Here is a 25908-nt window from a genome sequence, read left to right as displayed (position 1 = left end):
CTCCATAGTAATTAGATGGCGTCAAGACTAAGATATTATCAAGCCAATGACCTGTAAATTGTTTATTTTATACTCTATAATTTGGATAAATGTTTTACATGGTTATAAATCAAATACAAGAATTTAAATCAAATCGGTCAACATGAATTTGACACCTAGTGCCCCTAGAATAAATAATAAGTACACTAATGTTGAGTGTCCTCAGTTCTAGAAACATTTCAAACATGATGGACCAATAATGGAGCATCTGATTATATCCTAACAAGACAACATACATCACAGTTTAAAGCTTATAATAAAATAAAATGTGGACACTGAGATATGTCTTGCCTTAATAAATCTTGATAGTAAAATACAAATGTTGGAGTAAGAAGGACAAATCTAACCACATTTAAGTTCGCAGCTTATATTAAAAAAAAAAAAAACATTTTAAATAATTGTAAAAAATGTAAAGATTAATTTCAACATAATCTAGAAATTTGAAATTAAACTATATACATCACAGTTTGCAGCTAACATCAATCTAAATAATTTCATACAATATAAAGATTAATTTCAACATAATTTATAAATTTTAACAAGAATTTTATAAAACAGATAAAAAAATATCAGTTATCTCCCTTTTCCATTTATCACTATAATTTCATCTAATTTTATGCCCTAGAATAAATAATAAGTACACTAATGTTGAGTGTCCTCAGTTCTAGAAACATTTTAAACATGATGGACCAATAATGGAGCATCTGATTATATCCTAACAAGACAACATACATCACAGTTTAAAGCTTATAATAAAATAAAATGTGGACACTGATATATGTCTTGCCTTAATGAATCTTGATAGTAAAATACAAATGATAGAGTAAGAAGAACAAATCTAACCACATTTAACTATATACATTGCAGTTTGCAGCTTATATTAAAAAAAAAAAAAAAACATTTTAAATAATTGTAAAAAATGTAAAGATTAATTTCAACATAATCTAGAAATTTGAAATTAAACTATATACATCACAGTTTGCAGCTTATACTAAAAATCAACATAATCTATAAATTTGAATAAATATTTTATAAAACATATAATAAACAAATATAAGTTATCTCCCTTTTTCATTTTTCACTATAATTTCATCTAATTTTATGCTCCATTTTAGTATTTCTTCATAGTGATATTTTTTCTTCGTTTCGGTTTAGGTTTAGCATTTTCATCGTCCTCTTTAATTTGTCTCTTCTTTCTATGTAACCTAATTGTACTTATTTCCTCAGGACAAAAATCACTTTCTACATAACATTCTTTTTCTTCTTTTTTCTCTTCTTCTGTTTTAATCTTCTTTATTGTTTTCTTCCTTTTTTCTTGACTACTCTCTTTGTTTTCTTTCAATTTTTTTTTCTCTTCTTTCCTTTCGTGTGTTTCTTTGTGTCTTTTGATCTGGTCACTCCTTCTAAATTCCTTCCCACAAATTTCACATTCATAAACCGTCCCAGTCCCGTGTTGATATTTAACATGTCTCTTTAGATAATACTCTAAAATAAACTGTAAACCACATTCCTGACACGTGTATGTCTTATATTTGGTGTGTGTTTTTATATGTACATTGAGTGCACATGAATGAGCGAATGTTTTATTACAAATATCACACTTATATGGGCGTGCTCCTGTGTGTATGACCTTGTGATTTTGAAGGGATCTTTGATTGACAAACGTCTTATGACAAACATCACACTCTTCTGTTCCCTCACCCGTATGAATGTTTTCATGATAATTTAAATAACTTTCCGTTACAAATCTTTTCCCACAGACCTGACACTCAAAATCCTTGGCACTTTCGTCATGACTTTTAGAATGTGTTTTTATATAATTTTTTCGATAATATTTCTGACATATATCACACTCAACCAGTTCCGATTTCTGTTTCTGTCTTGTTGTCAATCCATTACTTTTTTCGAGCGGAGAGAGATTATGTTTTTCATTGATATGAACCTTGAGATATCTGTTCTGTGTATAAACCTTATGACAGAAATGACATTGGAATGTCCCCGGAGCATGGGATCTTTCATGTGCCTTTACCGATTTCTCTGTTTTATAACTTTGACCACATATCTTACAAGAGAAAGGCCTATCCTTATTGTGTGACTGGATGTGATTATTTAAATGATCTTTTCTGATGAATCCTTTCCCACAAATAACACAGCTGAAGTTAGTCTCACCATTGTGTTTCTGTAGATGGATAGCCAACTTATATTTCTGCATAAATGTAATGCCACAGATGTGACAGACATGTGGACGGTCACCTAAAAATAGAAAACATACATATATGTGTAAACATGTGTACACAGATGTGGCAGACATGTGGACGGTCACCTAAAAATAGAAAACACACACATATGTGTAAACATGTGTACACAGATGTGGCAGACATGTGGACGGTCATCTAAAAATAGAAAATACATATATGTGTAAACCTGTGTACTCAGATGTGGCAGACATGTGGACGGTCATCTAAAAATAGAAAATACACATATGTGTAAACCTGTGTACTCAGATGTGGCAGACATGTGGACGGTCATCTAAAAATAGAAAATACACATATGTATAAACCTGTGTACTCAGATGTGGCAGACATGTGGACGGACACCTAAAATAGAAAATACCCATATGTGTAAACCTGTGTACTCAGATGTGGCAGACATGTGGGCGGTCACCTAAAAATAGAAAATACACATATATGTGTAAACATGTGTACACAGATGTGGCAGACATGTGGACGGTCATCTAAAAATAGAAAATACACATATGTATAAACCTGTGTACTCAGATGTGGCAGACATGTGGACGGACACCTAAAATAGAAAATACACATATGTGTAAACCTGTGTACTCAGATGAGACAGACATATGGATAGTAACCTAAAAATAGAAAATACACACATATATGTAAACCTGTGTACTCAGATGTGACAGACATGTGGATGGTCACCTAAAAATAGAAAATACACATATATATGTAAACCTGTGTACTCAGATGAGACAGACATGTGGATGGTCACCTAAAATAGAAAATACACATATGTGTAAACCTGTGTACTCAGATGAGACAGACATGTGGCAGTCACCTACAAATAGAAAATACACATATACATGTACATGTATATGTAAACCTGTGTACTCAGATGTGACAGACATGTGGAAGGTCACCTAAAAATAGAAAATACACATATATAGGTAAACATGTGTACTCAGATGAGACAGACATGTGGACAATCACCTAAAAATAGAAAATACACATATACATGTACATGTATATGTAAACCTGTGTACTCAGATGTGACAGACATGTGGAAGGTCACCTAAAAATAGAAAATACACATATATATGTAAACCTGTGTACTCAGATGAGACAGACATGTGGACAGTCACCTAAAAATAGAAAATACACATATATATGTAAACCTGTGTACTAAGATGAGAAAGAGATGTGGACTGTGACATAAAATTAGAAAATACACATATTTATGTTTGCCTGTGTACATGTAACAGCCACTATGTTCCGTCAATTACTTTGATCCGGCGGAATTTTTCAACTAGTTATTTCATTCCGATGGAACTTTCCAACTAGTTGTTTTATTAAGAGTGCAGTCGAAAAGTTCCGAAAAAACTAGCTAGTTGAAAAGTCCTGGAACAACGTAGCTAGTTGAATAGTTCTTGCGGAACAGAACAACTTGTTAATTCTGTCAGAATGTTGCCTTCTTAACGGAATAAGTTGTTATAAATTAATCTGAAATTGATATTCTTACAAAAGTACCCACATGGGGAGGAACTTTTGGGCTAGTTTGTTAGTTCTGGTTTTGACTAATTTGCCAAAAAAAAAAACTTTGTGACTAGTTGATAAGTTTCTTTTGACTTTTGTAATCAGTGTCTTGGTTTCCCTTTGAAAGGTTCAATTATAATATGTTGCGCATTTACTTTGCATCAATTCTCCAAATGGAACTTTGTGACTGGTTGATAAGTTCCGTTGGAACTTTTGGGCTAGTTTGTTAGTTCCGGTTTAGACTAATTAGGCAAAAAGGAACTTTCTAACTAGTTGATATGTTCCGTTGGAACTTTTCAACTAGTCACTTTGTTGTGGTGGAACTTTTAAACCAGAGGAATAACAAAGTTACTAGTTAATAAGTTCCTCCGGAACTTTTCTGCTAGTTAGTTCTTTCCGCCGGGAACTTTCCAACGTCGGAACAAAAGAGCATTTACATGCACGTGGTAGACTGTATTTTAATAGGTTTTACAGTAATTGTGTATATTTTTGTTGAGCCTTCGACTTTAGTCGAAAAAGCGAGACTAAGCGATCCTACATTCCTTTGTCGTCGGAGGCGGCGTCCGCAATTATTCACTCTGTGGTTAAAGTTTTTGAAATTTTAATAACTTTCTTAAACTATACTGAATTTCTACCAAACTTGGACAGAAGATTGTTTATGATCATAAGAAAGTATCAAGAAGTAAATTTTGTAAAAATAAAATTCTATTTTTTCCGTATTTTACTTATAAATGGACTTAGTTTTTCTGCGAGGAAACATTACATTCACTCTGTGGTTAAAGTTTTTAAAATTTTAATAACTTTCATAAACTATGCTTGATTTGTACCAAACCTGGACAGAAGCTTGTTTATGATCATAAGATAGTATCAAGAAGAAAATTTTGTAAAAATAAATTTCCACTTTTCCGTATTTTACTTATAAATGGACTTAGTTTTTCTGCGAGGAAACATTACATTCACTCTGTGGTTAAAGTTTTTAAAATTTTAATAACTTTCATAAACTATCCTTGATTTGTACCAAATTTGGACAGAAGCTTGTTTATGATCATAAGAAAGTATCAAGAAGAAAATTTTGTAAAAATAAATTTCCACTTTTCCGTATTTTACTTATAAATGGACTTAGTTTTTTTGCCAGAAACAAAACATTCACTCTGTGGTTTAACGGGGCACTAGCTATGAGCTATATAAAAAATCTCAAGTTTGATTTTTTCCTGTTCAATCAATAATGAAAGTAAAATAGTGAAATAACAATTCGTTTTTTGCAGCCAAAAAGGTTCAATTTTGTCAAATTACGCTAAGAAACATTGATAATTAGTAATTCACTTGCAAGTGAATGAGTCCACCTCTTTAAATCTGTATTCATGTGAACTTCAATTTAACCCCTAGCTAGAGATTTACAACGCATGCATTGTACGTGTACTGGTTATTTAAAGAAAAAGAATGTCAACAATGAAAGTGAAACTACGGTAAATCATTTGATTACTAATTCGATGCACATAAAATCATTCTTATACGGTTAAAAACAATGAGAAACATATATTTTTAATCTATAAAATAAAATCAAACAGACCTATAAAAATCCAATTGCACATGCTGTTTAAAATATTCATATCTTTATTTATGTTTACATCGCTAATATGGTCATCTGAGGTCAAATCGATAGGTAATTAGATGGCGTCTGGACTAAAATACACACGAAACGAACCTATATATTATCTACCCCATGCTCTGTAAACTGTTTATTTTATACTTTTGATAGTTTGGATAAATGTTTTACATTGTTATAAATCAAATATGAGAATTTGAGTCAAATCGGTGACCATGAATTTGACAGCTAGTGCCCCTTTAAGTTTTTAAAAATTTTATAATCTTCTTAAACTATCCTGTATTTCTACCAAACTTAGACAAAAGCTTGTTTCTGGTCGTAAGATATTATTCAGAAGAAAATTTTGTAAAAAAAAATTAACTTTTTCCGTATTTTACTAATATGGACTTAGTTTTCTTCCAGTTAACTTTACAAACAGTCTGCAGTTAAAGTTTATAAAACATTTATTAGATTCATAAACTATCCTGGATTTTTTACCAAACTTGGAAGCTTCTTTCAATCAAAAGACAGTATCGAGAGGGAAATTTTTATTGATGTTTTTCCTCTTTTTTGTTGAGTCTGCGATTAACAGCAAAAGTAGGTGAGACACTGGGTTCCGTGGAACCCTTACGAATTTTTATATTTAGTATTGTATTTTGTATATTATATGACTCATATTGATTAATTACAGGTATAGTATATTAACTACAGATTGTAATTAGTGGATTAGTATATATCTATATTTGCCTTGTTCATTTCATTTATGTACATTATTGTATTTGACAGTTGGATTTATTGATATACAAACATTTTCTACTGGTTTGGGTAACTTTGGTTTGACTGTAGTTTACTTCAAAGGTTTTCTTTTTATGCTTCATTAGACCGCACACTTTCTTTATTTCTATTGGTCATCATGTTTTGGTGCTATATTTTTTTTTCTAAGCTGGTCATCACTTTCTATATACTGGTGGACATATTCATATGTGCTTGATATAATTTTAAGTCTGAACTTGTCTTCTTTCTTAGTTTTCTATATTCTGTATTGAGGTCAGTTATATTTCTCTATTACTAATTATAAATAAATACGTTAATAATCCAGATATTTATTATTTTACCTATAATGACTGTTGAGAATGAAAAGGCCGATGTGTAAATGTTGAATGCGAGATGAATGCTTTAAAACAATATAAAATAGATAAAGTACAGTAAAGTCTCTGTTTGATTAAATTGTTTAAGAGACGTTATTTTCATATTTCCACAAATAAAGTACTTTTAATTAACTAATTTGGTAAATAATTAATCTTATACACATTGTATGAGAATTCGAGTGTTCCGGAATAATTGTGTTAAATTCTTTTAAAGGTAGACATATAAACATAATAACAGTTACGTGTATTGATTGATTATTTTAACTAAGAGTACAAATCGTTAACAGGTGGTTTAATCAGTTTTAAACATGTGACACAATACAGGGCTACCATGATTGCCATGAAAACACTCCTTTAATTACACACTGATTACCACATAAATGACATAAAGCATCATAATTAAAATAAAGACATTATTACATGATATGCTTCATTAGAGATTAAACTATTTGATTTTTTTTAATTTTGGTAGAATACTTATGATGATACATGTGCAGCACAATTTGTACACAGTGTTCTCCCTTGGGCCTTTTAGCAATACAATGTATCTTTGGATATTTTTATATTTGATAAATTTCTAATTTTCAAATCTAAAATACAAACAGTTAAATAACCATACCTGTATGAACTTTCTCGTGTTCTGCCAGACTACACTTTGTAACAAAATCTTTGGGGCATGCTCCACACTTATACGGTCTGTCCCCAGTATGTATTCTGACGTGGTTCTGTACACACAATAGATAATCGAACGTCTTCTTACACACCGTACACTTATACAGCCTGTACACCTTTCTTGACTTTTTACCCACATATTTATTTAAATGTGATATTTTTTCGTATGTGTAAAGGTTAGACTCAGCATCAGTCGGTTCCAGTTTGATTTCTTTTCCTTCCTCTAGTTCTTGGCTATTCTGTGTCTCTCTGCTATTATCATTGTCTCCATCTATTTCCTGTCCATTTCTTACTGTATCCCTACTAAGAATCAGTTCTGAAGTACCAGATTGTTCTAAGTAATCTACAATCTCATTTTTTATTTCATCTGGATCAATTAAAGCATCAGATGACATTTCATCTGGATCAATTAAAGCATCAGGTGACATTTCAGCAGTTTTGGAAGATTGTTGACTCTGTGTAAATGGTTCATTTAGGACCTCTTTTGCTGATGTCTTCGTAAAATTTTCCGTACTACCTTGTGAAGTGTTTTGATTTCTTGGTTGATATGATTTATTTGTCAAGGTCTGTAAAGTGTTTTCATTTGTAGGTTGGTTCAATGTATTTGTAAAGCATATATTTGCAGGATTTGAACTAGAATATGCATTCGTTGTGGTCGTAGAATTTTCTGAACTATCTTGGTTCAAAGTATTAAACATTTTTTCACTAAAAGTAGACTTTTTATAGGTATCTAGCTTTTTTGATTGAAAAACTGGCCCTGTTACCATGGCACCTGATTTTGTTTCTATAGTGAATTGTCCTGTAACTATAGACACTAGTTCTGTTGCCATAGCATCTGGTTCTCTTTTTAAAGTAAATGGTTCTGTTTTTGCAGTATCCCCTTCTGTTTCAACAGTGACTTTTTTTATAACTTTGGTTTCCACAGTGTCTTGTTCCATAACCTCTGTTTTCATGTTATCTATAACAGTTACCATTGAATTGAAATTCAAATCTAGCAGATCTGGGTCATTTTCATGTTTGACTTCTAAGTCGTGGATTTTCTCTGCCTTGTTCAACAGCATTTTGCAAGTTTTAAGGATTTGCTCCTAGAAATATATATATATAAAAAAGAACATTATCAGTTTAATCTTTATGTCATGGCTTCTTTGCAATATAAAACATTATTAGTGTTTTTTATATCTTGGCTTCTTGAAAAGAATTTACAATTATTGACTATTTTCCACTTTGTCCAGACAAACCAACACAATACTGTACACTGGGTTATTTTTCGAGTGTGTAAAATTTCGCAATTTTCATTGAATAAGGTATTCAAAATATATTGGCGATTATTATTTTAACATATCTAATACTTTAATTAATACCTGTGTATGTGCAGTTTTACTTTGGACGAAATTTATTTTTGCAATTTTGTTCTATACGCGAAAATAAGCAAAAATAAAACACACCCCCCCCAAAAAAAAATAAAAAATAACCCATTATACTGTAAGTTGAAAGATGGAATAATCATGATGGATGTTGTGATCAGCCAATGCTAGTCTGAAATTATTTCTAACCAAACTTTCAATAATTATTTCATTAATCTTAATTCAATAAATTCACAGTAAATTTCGATTCTATTGGCCATAGATAGGGAATTTTGCAATATACAAATGTATATATACATTATACATGTATATATATATATATATAGTGTCTAAAAATAGCAACAATCAACATTTAATCTATCTAGGTGTGGATCAGTTTGTAAATAAACTGATGTAGTTACTAAAATTATTCACGCAATGAAGCTAATTTGTTAACACCTAGATAGATGCATACGCCCGATGAAGCTTATTTGTTTAGCGAACACCTAGATAGATGCACACGCCCGATGAAGCTAATTTGTTTAGCGAAATATTGCGTGAATAATATATAAAATATAACAAACTAATTTTATAACACTCATTAGTGTGTTAAAGTTACATTCTTAGACACTTATATAATTTAATTTAGTAACTGCATCAGTTTATTTACAAACTGATCCACACCTAGATAGATTGAATGTTGATTGTTGCTATTTTTAGACACTATGTATTTTTCTTATATGTTACCAGCATACGGACTTTACTTAACTTTTTCTTATATATATATATATATATATATATATATATATATATATATATACATATCATTTTTTCAATTTAAACTTTGTCTCCCCTAACCTCTCTCACTTATTAGTTACATGTAGGTTCATGTCATACACTTGTTAAGAAAACTGTGTCAAAACTATCAATTTGTAAGGTTACCTGAACTTTATCTGTCATACCTGTACGAAAAAATCCAGGCGTATTTTACATGGATTCCAGACGGATATTTTAGAGGGAATCCGTTTAAAGTCTGCTTTTACACGAAAAATCTTTCTTACATGGATTCCAGGCGGCTTACGGGAGGAATAGAGCCGAAATATGCAAATTTATCCGCCTGTCTTAGGAGGAAAAATTTCCGTCTAATTAAAAGAAAAAATGTTTTTCTCAAAAATATATTTGCCTAAAGAGACGGAAAATATATCCGCCTAAAGAGACGGAAAATATATCCGCCTAATGAAACCGAAAATATATCCGCCTTCGAAAAAAAATCTGCCTTAGAATATGAAAAAAAATCCGCCTTAGGAATAGGAAAAAATTCTGCCTTCAATGAAAGAATTTTTTCATTCCAAAGATTCAGGTTTTTACCACTTCCATGCCTTCTTGCGAAGAAAAACTAGGCCTTCATACAACAAAATGCTAAAATTGTGATCAAACTTGATCGAATGTATTTAAGCAACTACAAATTACTATACATGTATGTATAATTTTGACATTTTTAGTTCTTCTCAATTTCTTCATTTTCAGTTATTAGTCATATTTTTAAGGTTTTTTTCAGTGTTCTTTGAATATAAATTATTATCACAAGTTCCTGATTTTATTTCGTGCATAACTGATTGGCTCTGTAACAGCATCATTGATATGACCATCTAACATGGATCTGTTGTGTTTTTTGCACCAAGCAGTAACATAACCTGGAAAAAAAATGAGGACATAAATTAAAATTACCATGCATTATTGGTTTAACTAAAAGGAATTTGACAAATTTCTCTATGTTATACAGGTAAATTGTGAGCTGCCGAAGTAGGTGGGGTTTTCCTTCATTTTGACATATATTGACTTGAATTTACTATTTTTACCATATATCATTCAATATACATTGTACAACAGAAACATCTAAAACTTGAAATTATAAGATTAAACTATGAAAAATAAGATGTTAAGCATGTTTTAAAGAGTAATTATATTTTAAGAAAAAAATCCTTGTAAAATCAAGGGCAGATAATTATAATGAATTTACTATGACCTGTTTTGGGGATTTTCTCAATAAAATAAGACCTGTGGGCTGTAACCCCTGTTTTCAATTTGCTAATTTTAAAGATATATATCATGTTTATATCAAAAAAATATTACAGATGGTTTTACAACTTTTTTTCAAAATGTTTTGAAAGTCCAATATGTGCAAAAATTACTTAAAAAGAATTCATAAGGATTTCTTTCATATAAAACTACTTACTCCAAGTCTGATTGAATGTGTCCGGGATTCTTCAGTCCTATCAGAAAACAATTTTCTTTTGTTTCACCAGTTCTGAAATATAAAAAAAATTGTCTCATTACAATTAAACAAAATAATTACATATTCTGTGCATGAAGTGTATAGGTTATTCTTTACTTTGATTAGTACATGTAGTATTGGTCTTTTATTTTACTTTAACATTATAGGCTGCATTTACATGTACAAAATGTATGTCTTGCCATTTTAAAAATCTTAAATTTGATCCATAATCATGATAATTGAGCACATATGTACTAATTTTAAAAGATAACACTTTTTGATTTTTTTCGGAATAGATGTCTATATACATATTTAATTATTACAGTCATACAACAGATCTCCAATTGTGCCAAAACTACTATTAAATAATATCTTATAAAAGAGATTGTCTTAAAGATACAAGTCTTGTGTCATACACAATACCACAGTAATTATGTACATGATGTAATTATGCAAAAATTGCATGGTCTTATATAGTTATTTTCTTGATCCTACATGGTACTTATATATGTCACAAGTTATTTGTAGGAAATAGCAGTTTCATAATATTCAAAAAGGTGGAAATACTTATATTCATAATTTCAACTTACCAGAAGATTCAATCCAAAATATATGAAAACATTAATCTTCACAAATCCAATAGTCATGTCATCAGAAGAATACATCTGCACTTTTTAATGTTAATTACTAAGAATACTTTGGCTCTTTTTAGTCCACAACTCTACATCCATGGTAAAAATCATATTTTGGTCAAGATAAATAAGACATCTTTTCTTGTAATGTCTGCAAGTTCAAATTTTGAATCTGACTAGTGTTGGGGTTATTTTGGGAGTTGTTTGATTCCTTGAAATGTTTCCCTAATCATACTATTAATTACCTAAATCTTAAATATTTAATAAATATAATAATAAATAAATAATATTCACCAATTTTTATCTATTACTTTTATATTTTGGACTGTAGAAATTTAAGAGAAATGTACAAAGCAATGTGGTCTCCTTCATTAGGCCCCAACTCTTGAGTTACAGTGTACATATCATTTCCTGTCCATTTCACAGAGGCAAATGGAAAACAGATGGGAACCTACATAACATTTCTATCACTTACTGATAAAAAAGAGACTGCATAGAAATACTATTTGTGTATTATCATAATTATTACTTAATTAAATAGAGATACACTTAATAATTAATTGTACTTGAAAATAAATTAATTTTAACCTGCAATTCCTATGTTGGAAAATTCAAAAATAAATTATTGTCTTAAATACTGTTGAATCAAGTATATATATTCTAGTCACTTTTTATATGTTTAAATGTATATAAATAGCAACACATAACATAAAGTTATAAATTACCTAACAATGCTATCACAATTTAAATTTAATTGAATTTAATATGCCATCTTAAATAAGACTCTTTAAATATATGTTGGATTTCAGGGGGGTACAAATACTGGCTTTATGGCCCAAATAATCACCATGCACTCTCTCAACAGTAATGATCTCAATACATTTTCATTTGAAAAAAAAATTAAAAGAACAATTCTGCCTCAAAAGTTAGAAAAAATTTCTAAGTACAATTCCCGCCTGATAAATTTGAACAAAATCTTTTAAGTCCGATTTCCTCCTAAGAAACTTGAACAAATATACTAAGTCCAGCATTCCGTCTATGATATTTCTTTTACTACAGAAATCCTGTTAACTCAACAGGAAAGTAGTAAATATTTCGCCTAAGGTCTTTGATACTTCAGGCGGATTTTTTTCAATATTCCATATCCGCCTTAATTCCGTCTATAACTCTTAATTTTTAGGTGGATTCCGCCTGGGTTCCTGCTATTTTTAAGAGGAATCCTCCTAATATTCTCATACGGGTAATGTCCATCCTTTCTGTCAAAACTGTTCTTTTGTTGACCTTAAATACAAACAATTAATGAGTTATAATAACAGAAAGTGTTGTTCCTCCAAGCTTGTATATAATACACACAATTAATGAATTATAAAAACAGAAAGTGTAGTTCCTCCAAGCTTGTATATAATACAAACAATTAATGATTTATACATTGTAATAACAGAAAGTGTAGTTCCTCTAAGCTTCTATACTATTAAACGAGAAGACCTCATTTTGTGTGTCGCTTCTCTTCCTTCCACGATAAATTAATCATCATGCCTCTGTGTTCTATAGGTAACATGCATAGTCGCATTTGTCATCCATTCTTATGATTGTTCAGATTGAGATATATTTGGAGAAAAACGACAAAAAAGGAGTCCGGATATTGATTCCAGAGATGGGTCCGATTACTTTCAATGTAATTGATTAAATTACAATTACTTTGACATTTGTACGATTAAATTAAATTAATGATTACATCATTTCTGAAGGTGTCTGATTAAATTAATGATTACATTAGCAAAGTAATCATGATTACATCTGATTACAATGAATTAAAAAAAAAACACCATTTTGTATGATGTGAATGAATAAATATTTAATGTATCTTGCGCATTTTTAGAATCGATTTTGTTTGATATATTATAAAATGATGACTTCAAACTTCATCTATTTAATAAACCACAAAAGTTCACTAAATTCATACATGAACATTGTGTCACTTATGACCCATTACACTTTATAAATCATTATTGATCTCTGATTGTTTTTGACTTCAATTGAAACTAGAGGCTCTAAAGAGCCTGTGTCGCTCACCTTGGTCTATGTGCATATTAAACAAAGGACACAAATGAATTCATGACAAAATTGTATTTTGGTGATGGTGATGTGTTTGAAGTTCTTACTTTACTGAACGATTTTGCTTCTTACAATTATATCTATAATGAACTTTGCCCATTAGTAACAGAGAACTATATTTGGTAAAAATTTACATAAATTTACCAAATTAATGAAAATTGTTAAAAATTGACTATAAAGGGCAATAACTCCTTAAGGGGTCAATTGACCATTTAGGTCATGTTGACTTATTTGTAGACCTTACTTTGCTGAACATTATTGCTGTTTACAGTTTATCGCTATCTATAATAGTATTCAAGATAACCAAAAACGGCAAAATTTCTTTAAAAATTACCAATTGGAGGGCAGCAACCCAACAACCAGTTGTCCAATTCATCTGAAAAATTCAGGGCAGATAGATATTGACTTGATTAACAATTTAACTTCTTGTCAGATTTGCTCTAGATGCTTTGGTTTCATAGTTATAAGCCAAAAACTGCATTTTACCCCTATGTTCTATTTTTAGCCGTGGCGGCCATCTTGGTTGAATGGCCAGGTCATCGGACACATTTTTCAAACTAGATACCCCAATGATGATTGTGGCTTAGTAGTTTCAGTGGAGATTTTGTAAAAGATTACTTAGATTTATGAAAAATGGTTAAAGATTGACTATAAAGGGCAATAACTCCTAAAGGGGTCAACTGACCATTTTGGTAATGTTGACTTATTTGTAGATCTTACTTTGCTGAACATTATTACTGTTTACAATTTATCTCTATCTATAATAATATTCAAGATAATAACCAAAAACAGCAAAATTTCCTCAAAATTACCAACTCAGGGGCAGCAACCCAACAACTGATTGACCGATTCATCTGAAAATTTCAGGGCAGATAGATCTTGACCTGATAAACATTTTCATCCCGTCAGATTTCCTCAAAATGCTTTGGTTTTTGAGTTATAAGCCAAAAACTGCATTTTACCCCTATGTTCTATTTTTAGCGGTGGCGGCCATCTTGGTTGGTTGACCAGGTCACGCCACATATTTTTTAAACTAGATACCCCAAAGATGATTATGGCCAAGTTTGGATTAATTTGGCCCAGTAGTTTCAGAGGAGAAGATTTTTGTAAAAGATTACTTTAATTTACGAAAAATGGTTAAAAATTGACTATAAAGGGCAATAACGCCTAAACGGGTCAACTGACCATTTTGGTCATGTTGACTTATTTGTAGATCTTACTTTGCTGAACATTATTGCTGTTTACAGTTTATCTCTATCGATAATAATATTCAAGATAATAACGATTATACTACTTTAATATAAAGAGACTCTCTGTATTCTGTCTACTGTTTTCTTTGAAATGTTTACAATTTAAAAGGGGTCATACCAGTTGTATATAATTGAAATAAGTAAAATATGTGGAAACAAGAATGTGTCCGTAGTACACGGATGCCACATCGGCACTTTATTTACTGAGTTTCCAGTAGATTGGACTTCATTAAAAACTACCTCGACCAAAAACTTTCACGTGAAGCGGGACAGACAAGACGAACGAACGAACACACGGATGCAGACTAGAAAACATTATGCCCATAAATGGGGCATACCGTCAATTTATTGTTGAAAGTGAAAGTAGTGATTTGGCAAAAATGAAAGTAGGATAGAGATTAGAGGGAGGCAGGACCTTTTTCGGGACGTCGGGATCGATTGTTTTAAAGCTCGGGATTTGGGGATTGATCCTTACTGGATTTCGGGATATGAATTTCTTTAAATTCTGCATCTAGGGTTTCATGTTTTTAAGCCCGGGATTTCGGGATCAGGACCCCTCCGACCACCCCTCAAATTAGCCTTAGTCGGTCTTAATCATTTATACAAGATTCATATCCTACCATTGACATGTTAATAAGGCTCTCAAAAGAAAATGGATTGTCTTAGAAGCATATTTTATTAGACTAATAATAGTCTTTATATAAGGAGTTTATTTCATGTTTGAAGCGGTGCAAATTTAAAATTTAATTTGACTTTTACCAATAGATGCATTGTAGCAAAGGAGAAGAATAATTGTGGTCTGAGGCCAGAAACACGAAAATAATTGAATTTAACAGAAACATGAGAAAGGAAACAAATATCCGACTTTGGAAAAAGGTGTCTTTTATGAAATTCTCCATACATAATATCTATTACCAAAAATCATCCTACAACAGTTCACAAGCTGTATACATGTATCATATGCCCGCAATTTAGCGGGTGTGTTCTAGTGTATATAATACAAACAATTAATGAATTATAATAACAGAAAGTGTAGTTCCTCCAAGCTTGTATGTAATGTTGATACTAGAAGAGACCCAAAAGATACCAAAGGGTCATCAAACAAGTCAAAAATAAACTGACAACAATGAGCTGCTATGGATAGAAACCAAACTTATGCAAGTGCATGTAAATATCATGATTATGTAAATATATAAGACTGACTTATTTTGGAACACATTTCTTCAGCATTTTAGATCTCCTTGTAATTTGTTGCAGTCTGATCTTAATTTGCTACATGTATGTTAAATATGCTGAGAAGTCCTTCATGTTAATATAAATAATATGGGGCCCAGTACAGTGCCCTGTGGAACTCCATATGTAAGGTTAAATGGCATTGATATATAAGGACTGTTTGTGTGTTCTATTAGAGATGAAAGCTTGGTCAGATTCAGTTAAGTGTATTTTTACCATAAAGATTGTAAAGTAATCTTATGGAGGACTTTATCAAACGCTTGAGCAAAGTCCATAATGATAGGGTCAGTTGAAGGAATAGGGTACTCACTAATTCGAGTCTAAGAGTCCTGGACTCCTGATTGATAGGGTCAGTTGAAGGAACAGGGTACTCATTAATGCGAGTCCATGAGTCCTGGACTCCTCATTGATAGGGTCAGTTGAAGGAATAGGGTACTCACTAATTCGAGTCTATGAGTCCTGGACTCCTGATTGATAGGGTCAGTTGAAGGAACAGGGTACTCATTAATGCGAGTCCATGAGTCCTGGACTCCTGATTGATAGGGTCAGTTGAAGGAATAGGGTACTCACTAATTCGAGTCTATGAGTCCTGGACTCCTGATTGATAGGGTCAGTTGAAGGAACAGGGTACTCAATAATGGTGAGTCCATGAGTCCTGGACTCCTGATTGATAGGGTCAGATGAAGGAACAGGGTACTCACTAATGGTGAGTCCATGAGTCCTGGACTCCTGATTGATAGGGTAAGTTGAAGGAATAGGGTACTCACTAATTCGAGTCTATGAGTCCTGGACTCTTGATTGATAGGGTCAGTTGAAGGAACAGGGTACTCATTAATGCGAGTCTATGAGTCCTGGACTCCTGATTGATAGGGTCAGTTGAGGGAATAGGGTACTCACTAATGCGAGTCCATGTGTCCTGGACTCCTTAATGATAGGGTCAGTTGAAGGAATAGGGTACTCAATAATGCGAGTCCATGAGTCCTGGACTCCTGATTGATAGGGTCAGTTGAAGGAACAGGGTACTCAATAATGCGAGTCTATGAGTCCTGGACTCCTGATTGATAGGGTCAGTTGAAGGAATAGGGTAATCACTAATTCGAGTCTATGAGTCCTGGACTCTTGATTGATAGGGTCAGTTGAAGGAACAGGGTACTCATTAATGCGAGTCCATGAGTCCGCGACTCCTGATTGATAGGGTCAGTTGAAGGAATAGGGTACTCACTAATTCGAGTCCATGAGTCCTGGACTCCTGATTGATAGGGTCAGTTGAAGGAACAGGGTACTCAATAATGCGAGTCTATGAGTCCTGGACTCCTGATTGATAGGGTCAGTTGAAGGGACAGGGTACTCAATAATGCGAGTCTATGAGTCCTGGACTCCTGATTGATATGGTCAGTTGAAGGAACAGGGTACTCATTAATGCGAGTCTTTGAGTCCTGGACTCCTGATTGATAGGGTCAGTTGAAGGAACAGGGTACTCAAAATTGCGAGTCTATGAGTCCTGGACTCCTGATTGATAGGGTCAGTTGAAGGAACAGGGTACTCACTAATGCGAGTCCATGAGTCCTGGACTCCTGATTGATAGAGTCAGTTGAAGGAACAGGGTACTCACTAATACGAGTCCATGTGTCGTGGACTCCTTAATGATAGAGTCAGTTGAAAGAACAGGGTACTCACTCATGCGAGTCCATGAGTCCTGGACTCCTTAATGATAGGGTCAGGGTACTCACTAAGGCAAGTCCATGAGTCCTGGACACTTTGATGATAGGGTCAGTTGAAGGAACAGGGTACTCACTAATGCGAGTCCATTAGTCCTGGTTTCCTGAATGATAGAGTAAGTTGAAGGAACAGGGTACTAACTAATGGTTAGTCCATGAGTCCTGGACTCCTGAATGATAGGGTCAGTTGTAGGTACAGGGTACTCACTAATGCGAGTCCATGAGTCCTGGACTCCTGAATGAAAGGGTCAGTTGAAGGAACAGGGTACTCACTAATGCGAGTCCATGAGTCTTGGACTCCTTAATGATAGGGTCAGTTGAAGGAACAGGGTACTAACTAATGGTGATTCCACGAGTCTGTGACTCCTTAATAAAAGGGTCAGTTGAAGGAACAGGGAACTCACTAATACGAGTACATGTGTCCTGGACTCCTTAATGATAGAGTCAGTTTGAGGAACAGGGTACTCACTAATTTGAGTCCATGAGTCCTGGACTCCTTAATGATAGGGTCAGATGAAGGAACTGGGTACTCACTAATGATGAGTCCATGAGTCCTGGACTCATTAATGATAGGGTCAGTTGAAGGTACAGGGTACTCACTTATGCGAGTTCATGAGTCCTGGACTCCTTAATGAAAGGGTCAGTTGAAGAAACAGGCAATTCACTAATACGAGTCCATGTGTTCTGGACTCCTTAATGAGAGAGTCAGTTGAAGGAACAGGGTACTCACTAATGCGAGTCTATGAGTCCTGGACTCCTGATTGATAGGGTCAGTTGAAGGAGTAGGGTACTCACTAATTCGAGTCTATGGGTCCTGGACTCTTGATTGATATGGTCAGTTGAAGGAACAGGGTACTCATTAATGCGAGTCCATGAGTCCTTGACTCCTGATTGATAGGGTCAGTTGAAGGAATAGGGTACTCACTAATTCGAGTCCATGAGTCCTGGACTCCTGATTGATATGGTCAGTTGAAGGAACAGGGTACTCAATAATGCGAGTCTATGAGTCCTGGACTCCTGATTGATAGGGTCAGTTGAAGGAACAGGGTACTCAATAATGCGAGTCTATGAGTCCTGGACTCCTGTTTGATAGGGTCAGTTGAAGGAACAGGGTACTCATTAATGCGAGTCTATGAGTCCTGGACTCCTGATTGTTAGGGTCAGTTGAAGGAACAGGGTACTCAATAATGCGAGTTTATGAGTCCTGGACTCCTGATTGATAGAGTCAGTTGAAGAAACAGGGTACTCACTAATACGAGTCCATGTGTCCTGGACTCCTTAATGATAGAGTCAGTTGAAAGAACAGGGTACTCACTCATGCGAGTCCATGAGTCCTGGACTCCTTAATGATAGGGTCAGTTGAAGGAACAGGATACTCACTAATGTGAGTCCATGATTCCTGGACCACTGAATGATATGGTCAGTTGAAGGAACAGGGTACTCACTAATTGGAGTCCATGAGTCATGGACTCCTTAATGATAGGATCAGTTGAAGGAACAGGGTACTCGCTAAGGCAAGTCCATGAGTCCTGGACTCCTTGATGATAGGGTCAGTTGAAGGAACAGGGTACTCACTAATGCGAGTCCATGAGTCCTGGACTCCTGAATGATATGGTAAGTTGAAGGAACAGGGTACTAACTAATGGTTAGTCCATGAGTCCTGGACTCCTGAATGATAGGGTCAGTTGAAGGTACAGGGTACTCACTAATGCGAGTCCATGAGTCCTGGACTCCTGAATGAAAGGGTTAGTTGAAGGTACAGGGTACTCACTAATGCTAGTCCATAAGTCTTGGACTCCTTAATGATAGGGTCAGTTGAAGGAACAGGGTACTAACTAATGGTGATTCCACGAGTCCGTGACTCCTTAATGAAAGATTCAGTTGAAGAAACAGGGAACTCACTAAGACGAGTACATGTGTCCTGGACTCCTTAATGATAGAGTCAGTTGGAGGAACAGGGTACTCACTAATTTGAGTCCATGAGTCCTGGACTCCTTAATGATAGGGTCAGATGAAGGAACAGGGTACTCACTAATGATGAGTCCATGAGTCCTGGACTCATTAATGATAGGGTCAGTTGAAGGTACAGGGTACTCACTTATGCGAGTTCATGAGTCCTGGACTCCTTAATGAAAGGGTCAGTTGAAGAAACAGGGAACTCACTAATACGAGTCCATGTGTTCTGGACTCCTTAAGGAGAGAGTCAGTTGAAGGAACAGGGTACTCACTAATGCGAGTCCATGAGTCCTGGACTCCTGAATGATTTGGTCAGTTGAAGGAACAGGGTACTCACTAATGCGAGTCCATGAGTCCTGGACTCCTTAATGATAGGGTCAGTTGAAGCAACAGGGTACTCACAAATGTGAGTCCATGAGTCCTGGACTCTTGACAATCTGTCATTCTGTCTGAATTAATTTTCAAAACTAGTGAGTCCAAACATGCCAAAGATGCATCTGAGGATTGAAATATGTCATACATATCATCATTGTCAAATGATTGTTGGCAAAAGTTTTAATGTCATTTCATTGTTCTAATAGGTCATAGAGACTAAAGCAATACATTATATTGCAATAAAATATTTCTTCTCACTGTTGGACTTACCATTGCTAAAATGGTTGAGTCCCTGGACATGCCTTCAAAATTCTAAGTGAGAACCCTGAGCTTGTATATTACTATTATTACTTGATGATTGTTCTTGAATTAAGTCAATAAACATGATAAATGGAAATTTACAATATTGTATTTTTTTCTTAAACCTTGATGTAGATTAAATATAAGATGGTTTTTTTCAAAATGTGACATTATGTTACTTGTGATGATGTGTTCCATGATCTTACAGCAAACGAATTTAAATGATATGGGTCTATGATTTACAGGTTTATATTCTCCCCCTTTTTTGTAAGCTGGAGCAAAGTTGGCATGCTTCCAATCTTAGAGGCAGATTTAGGGGGGCCCAGGGGGTCAGTCCGGGCCCCCTTTTTGGCAAAAAAAAATAGGTTGCTTATATAGGGAATCACTGAAGCGTGACTGGAGCGGGCTCCCTCTTAGGCAGTCAGTGGGCCCCCTCTTACGAAAATTTCTGGATCCGCCACTGAATCCTTAGACTCTAATAGTGTCAGACCACCAGTTAAAAATCCCTAACTTTTCAACCATATTTTGCAATTTTCACAGCTTTCTAAATATTTTACCTTAAGTTTAACTTCATCATGTTCATAGAAACAAGGTATATCCTTAATTGTACATGTACCAGCTTTGTATATGCCAATTTTCACCATACCTTTAAAGCCTTCTAACAAAATAACTGACTATCAAACAGAGGTACTCCAAAACAAAAACCTGGTTTTCTGGAAATATAAAATTAGTATACTATGGAGCGCATTAATCCTCAATTTTTAATGCAAACTCATAGACAAGTAAATTTTGGCTCAAAATGATCTAGATATATAATTTCTCTTTCCCCAAAAGTATCATTTCTGCAAATTTGTTGGTTAGTTTAAGTAAACAAGGACATCAAAAGCACTATTTTGTGTCAGAGTAGGCCTACTTTTACATAGTTCTAAATTGGAGGGAGTAATTGGTGGGACTTACTGAATATTAATGTAAATATTTATTGATGACACTTGCTCTTTTAATTCTTTTAGCACCCTATCATGCTTACTGTGAATATTGTCAGGTTAAAGTGGGTTAAGATTAGATAGGAACTTTGTGACTCCTGTTTCGCTAAAAGCTATTTGTGGCATTTTAAGATCTATGTGGGCTTGTACATGTACCTTTAAAACAGTCACCATCATTGACATGTGGTCACAGTGAAAATAGATTTGATTTCTTTTTATTAACAATTCATTTGTTTCCTTTTTTTTTTTACTAATTACAGTTCAACTTTACCAAGACAAATGGTCTCTATGTAGTGTGCAAACAGACGAAGCTAGGGCTTATATTTGTTCATAAATTCGAAATATTATATTGAAATAATTATGACGTCTTAAAAGGCTATTTCAATTTTTGCTGTGACGCCTTCCTGTAGCGGCGTCAAAGCAAAAAAATAAAATAGCATGTCCTTATTATTTGGACTAATACAGTCATGACAGTGGGTTTTTCAGTAACCATTGATACTGGTTATTTTTAAATGATGTTTTTTTAGATTGTCATTGTAAAATGTATAAATAATTGATGACCTGTATTATGAGATTCAAATATTTTGACTTTTTATTTTTTTATTTTGCAAAAATAAGTCCTGTTAGTTTAAATTTTTAGCTATCATTCTATTAATTAAAGATTCTACCACAGCATCGAGTGTGATACAATATTTATCCACTTGAAACATTTAAATGTTCAAATTTGAAACGTGAGGCTCACAAGCGTTTGAAATATTTAAAATTAAACTGTTGAGAGTGGATAACTATTGTATTACATGAGATTTGGTGGTGGAATCTGTTTCTCTAATGATGTTTAAACAATATATTTAAAGACAAATTCAATACATGTACTTCTTTTCAAATGAAAAGGCAAAAGATGCATGTGTTCTTCATGATGAATCAAATCAAATCATTTTATTAGTGTAAAATCCCAATATTGATTTGTTACCAAGACAAACATGACAATCAATATTTACAAACATATATAATATTAAAATTTGACGACATCAGGCATGGTTCCATTTTTTCTTGTTGTCACAATAGGAAATTCAGAGGAAAGCAAGAACATTTGACGTCATAATCAAATTTTGACCAAAGAAGAACTGAGATCCTACGATCCTATTATGAAGCTATTATGCCAAGAGTTGACGGGAATACTACCAGTAGAAGCACAATTACACTTAAAGGTTATGACCCTCTTCATAAATGTATGTACCCAACCCGACTAAAGTTTAGAAAAACAACTAGCAAGGAGGCAATTATGCATCAAGTCAATGAATAGTAACAGTTGGTTTATTAGAGTAAAAATGCTAAAATACTACAGGTATCTAGGAAATGCAAGTGAGTGGCTAGATATTCAGATGAAAAAGGATGAACTGTAACTTCAACTAAAAAAGGTATCAATGCCTACTGGATTGAGCAAATAACATTTTTTAGGTGGTGAAACTGTTCGACATACGAAAGTATGGTTACCCTATAAGGGAGCTACATGTACCATTTGATTTTTATGGGGGGGGGGGGGGGGGGGAGCTAGGATGAAATTTGAAAAAAATAGGCAGGACAGGAATTTCGAATAAAAAAAAGGCAGGATGAGACACTTGCAAAAAAAAAAGTCAGGATGACAATTTAGGTAAAATAAAGGGTGTAAAGATGCAGAGAAAGAAGAAGAAGATCCACACGTTGATTAAATACAAACATGACAAATAATCAAAATGTCAGGAAAGGATAAATCGTGTGAAATATCACAGGCACTTAATTGTTTCTTCCAAAGGATAGATACGAGTAAATACACGTTGATAGTGGGTCTTCCATTGGATAGAAACAATTAAGTGCCTGTGAGAAATATAGAATATATTATATAGTTTAGATATTTTGCCTTACATCCTACATGTTATAATTTTTCATGCCAGTTTCTTCTTATGCTCGAAATGACAACACAGCCGCTTACAACAATGAAAATAAAATAACAAACCGTGTAAGGCGAACTTGGCCCAAATTTATATGACTCGCCCCCATTTTCTATCAAATAATTAAGCTAGTAAGTATAAATAGTCCGAGATTACTCTGACGTCCAACGGCTGTCTTGCCAGACAAGCTGGGGCCGTGAATTAGCAAGTAAAGTAAAACTTTTTTATTATGATCTTTCAGCTTTTCAAGTTAGAAGTACTTGGTTAGTAATTCCAGTCTTAAAGAAAAGTGTTTTTTTTTTTTGTTTTTTTTTTGTAGCTATGTAGCCTGGGTTTAGTTTTCCTTTTGCTTAAAAAATTTCAGTTTCTGATAGTGGTTCTAATAAATTCAGTGTTCATGTTTTCGGAGCATCATATATTGATACAGTTGGGTCCTTTTATTATGGAGGTTGTTGAGGTTTTGGATTGGCCTCTATTTCTATTGATCAGTTGGCCAACAATTTTCATTTACGGATTGTCCATAATTTCCGAATACATTTTTTTGTCGACTCTCCATATTTTTCTTTTCTCTTTTCTCTTTTATTCAGTTGATGTTTTGGAAATATCAGTTTGGTTTTCCTTTATCGACTCATTCCTTATGTTAGTTAAGTCGCTTAAAGAAACTTTCCACTGAGGCCCCTGTAATTTTATCATTTTTGCTGGAACAGCAGTGGCATCTGCTTTTTAAAGTTTTTTGGGGAGATGGTATTTTCACGTTTGAGATTGATTTTTATATTTGCACTTACACAAGTGTGGCTTGATGTGTTGACTGGATCCATTTCATGTTTTTAAATTGATCTAAGATTCCACATGAGGTTGATCATATGTATGTAGTCTATTTGAGACTGAGAGTTACCATTGTGATGGATAAAAGTAGACGGTTTTCCTATAGTAGAATGTAGATTTCAGTTGAAGATCTAGAATACATTTCTTAAATTGTGCAGCGATCATGCTTTTTGTATGATTTAGAGGCTAATAGTTATCAAAGGTATCAGGATTATAATTTAGTACGCCAGACGCGCGTTTCGTCTACAAAAGACTCATTTATTCAGTGACGCTCATATCAAGATGTTTATAAAGCCAAACAAGTACAAAGTTGAAGAGCATTGAGGATCCAAAATTCAAAAAAGTGTGCCCAATACGACTAATAATGTTGGACTAAAGTCTCCTGTGATGACAATTGTATGTGTATCGCTAAATGTAAATATGATGTTGAAAAGAATATCAACTTGAAGCTCATGCTGATGTGGCTCCTGCAGATTTTAAAGCTTTAAATTTATTTTTTATGATTTGAAATTTCTTGACTAATAGATGAAGATGATATGAATCAGGCATATTCAGATTTTGAAAAGGCAGTGGTAAATGTTGTAGACCAACATGCTCCCTTGAAAAAAGAAAACAATGTAAACAACCAGCACAATTTATGAACCAGGAGCTACGAAAAGCAGTGTACAAAAAAAAGACAACTGTACAATAGGTAAAACAAACAAAAATCAGGCAATAACTGGGAACTCTATAGACTACAGAGAAATCTAGTCAATAAAATAAAAAAAAAATCCATTAAAACATACTTTTACGAACGCTGCGTAGGCGGACCATTAAAACATCTGATTCCTGGTCTACTATCAAACCTTTCATTACAAACAAAGGTAGCAACTTCACAAACAATATCATTCTATGTGATGAAGAAACCATAATAAGTGACCAAAAAAAAAAAATAGCAGAACACTTCAACGATTTTTTTTATAAATGTGGCTAAAGATATTGGCAACAACACACCTGCTAATAATATCCGTCCAAGTGTTACAAAAATACACCAAAACAAAACTGCCACACAACAACTAGAATTTAGTGCCATCTCAAATGAATTTGTAGACAAACAACTTAAAAAAAAATGAACATAAAAGGCAACAGGAATAGATGGCATATCAGTTAAAGTCCTAAAACTAGCACAACCAGCTATAAAAAATCCAATAACTGAACTGGTAAACAAGACTTTAAAAAAATCTGCCACTTTTCCAGACAAATTATAAGAGGCACAAGTTGTATCATTGCACTAAAAGAACAATGTACTTGATGTGGGCAACTATATTATCATATTTATTTAAATTAAGAAATAATATTAAAATTTGTCACTGACTTGGACGGAGAGCAGGGGCGGATCGTGCCATTTTAAAAAGGGGGGGGGGGTTCTAACCCAGGACAAAGGGGGGGGGGTTCTAATTACATGTCTCCATTCAAATGCATTGATCGTCCAAAAAAAGGGGGGTTCTTGTATCTTGTATTCCATAACTTCCTCCAACAAAGGAGCACCTCAATCAATGAGTATTCCACCACCAGTTCCAAAAGTACATATATCTGAATGATTAAAATATAAAAGTCACACAGGTAGACATCTATCATCATTAAAAGGAATATTAAAAGTGTATTGTATATACATACACGTTTGTATCGGCATAAAAATATGAGCTAATTCAATGTCATGAAATTTAAAATTTAAAATATTTCCTCGATATTTACAGTTTATTTACATGTATATATATATGA

General features: G+C 33.5%; 2 protein-coding genes across 2 annotated transcripts in view; one reads left to right on the top strand and one right to left on the bottom strand.

Annotated features, from left to right (window-relative positions):
- Nucleotides 1-1030: 1030 nt before the first annotated feature.
- LOC143050925 (uncharacterized) lies at nt 1031-23358 on the bottom strand. The gene is made up of 6 exons (XM_076224026.1): nt 23297-23358; nt 12708-12745; nt 9500-9518; nt 7162-8299; nt 2312-2362; nt 1031-1047 (listed from the first exon to the last, which is right to left on the bottom strand). The coding sequence occupies exons 2-6, from the start codon at nt 12713-12715 to the stop codon at nt 1031-1033; spliced, it is 1233 nt and encodes a 410-aa protein (XP_076080141.1). The 5' UTR covers nt 12716-12745; nt 23297-23358.
- LOC143050924 (uncharacterized) overlaps nt 18121-25908 on the top strand; it is a 35521-nt gene continuing 27733 nt past the window's right edge. Inside the window, exon 1 of the mRNA XM_076224025.1 lies at nt 18121-18158. Coding sequence (XP_076080140.1) covers nt 18121-18158 — 38 coding nt within the window. The remainder of the gene's footprint in view (nt 18159-25908) is intronic.

This window comes from Mytilus galloprovincialis, chromosome 11 (genome assembly GCF_965363235.1).
Source record: "Mytilus galloprovincialis chromosome 11, xbMytGall1.hap1.1, whole genome shotgun sequence".
In the NCBI taxonomy this organism is placed as follows: domain Eukaryota; kingdom Metazoa; phylum Mollusca; class Bivalvia; order Mytilida; family Mytilidae; genus Mytilus; species Mytilus galloprovincialis.
Note: the sequence above shows the minus strand (reverse complement) of the source record. Positions and strands in the feature narration are given on the sequence as shown.

What these genes read in the sequence shown, in the direction of transcription:
- LOC143050925 (XM_076224026.1), bottom strand. An exon ending in ACACGAGAAAGTTCATACAG is followed by an intron (nt 2,363 to 7,161) that starts GTATGGTTATTT and finishes TTCTATTTTTAG; the next exon opens with GTGACCGTCCACATGTCTGC.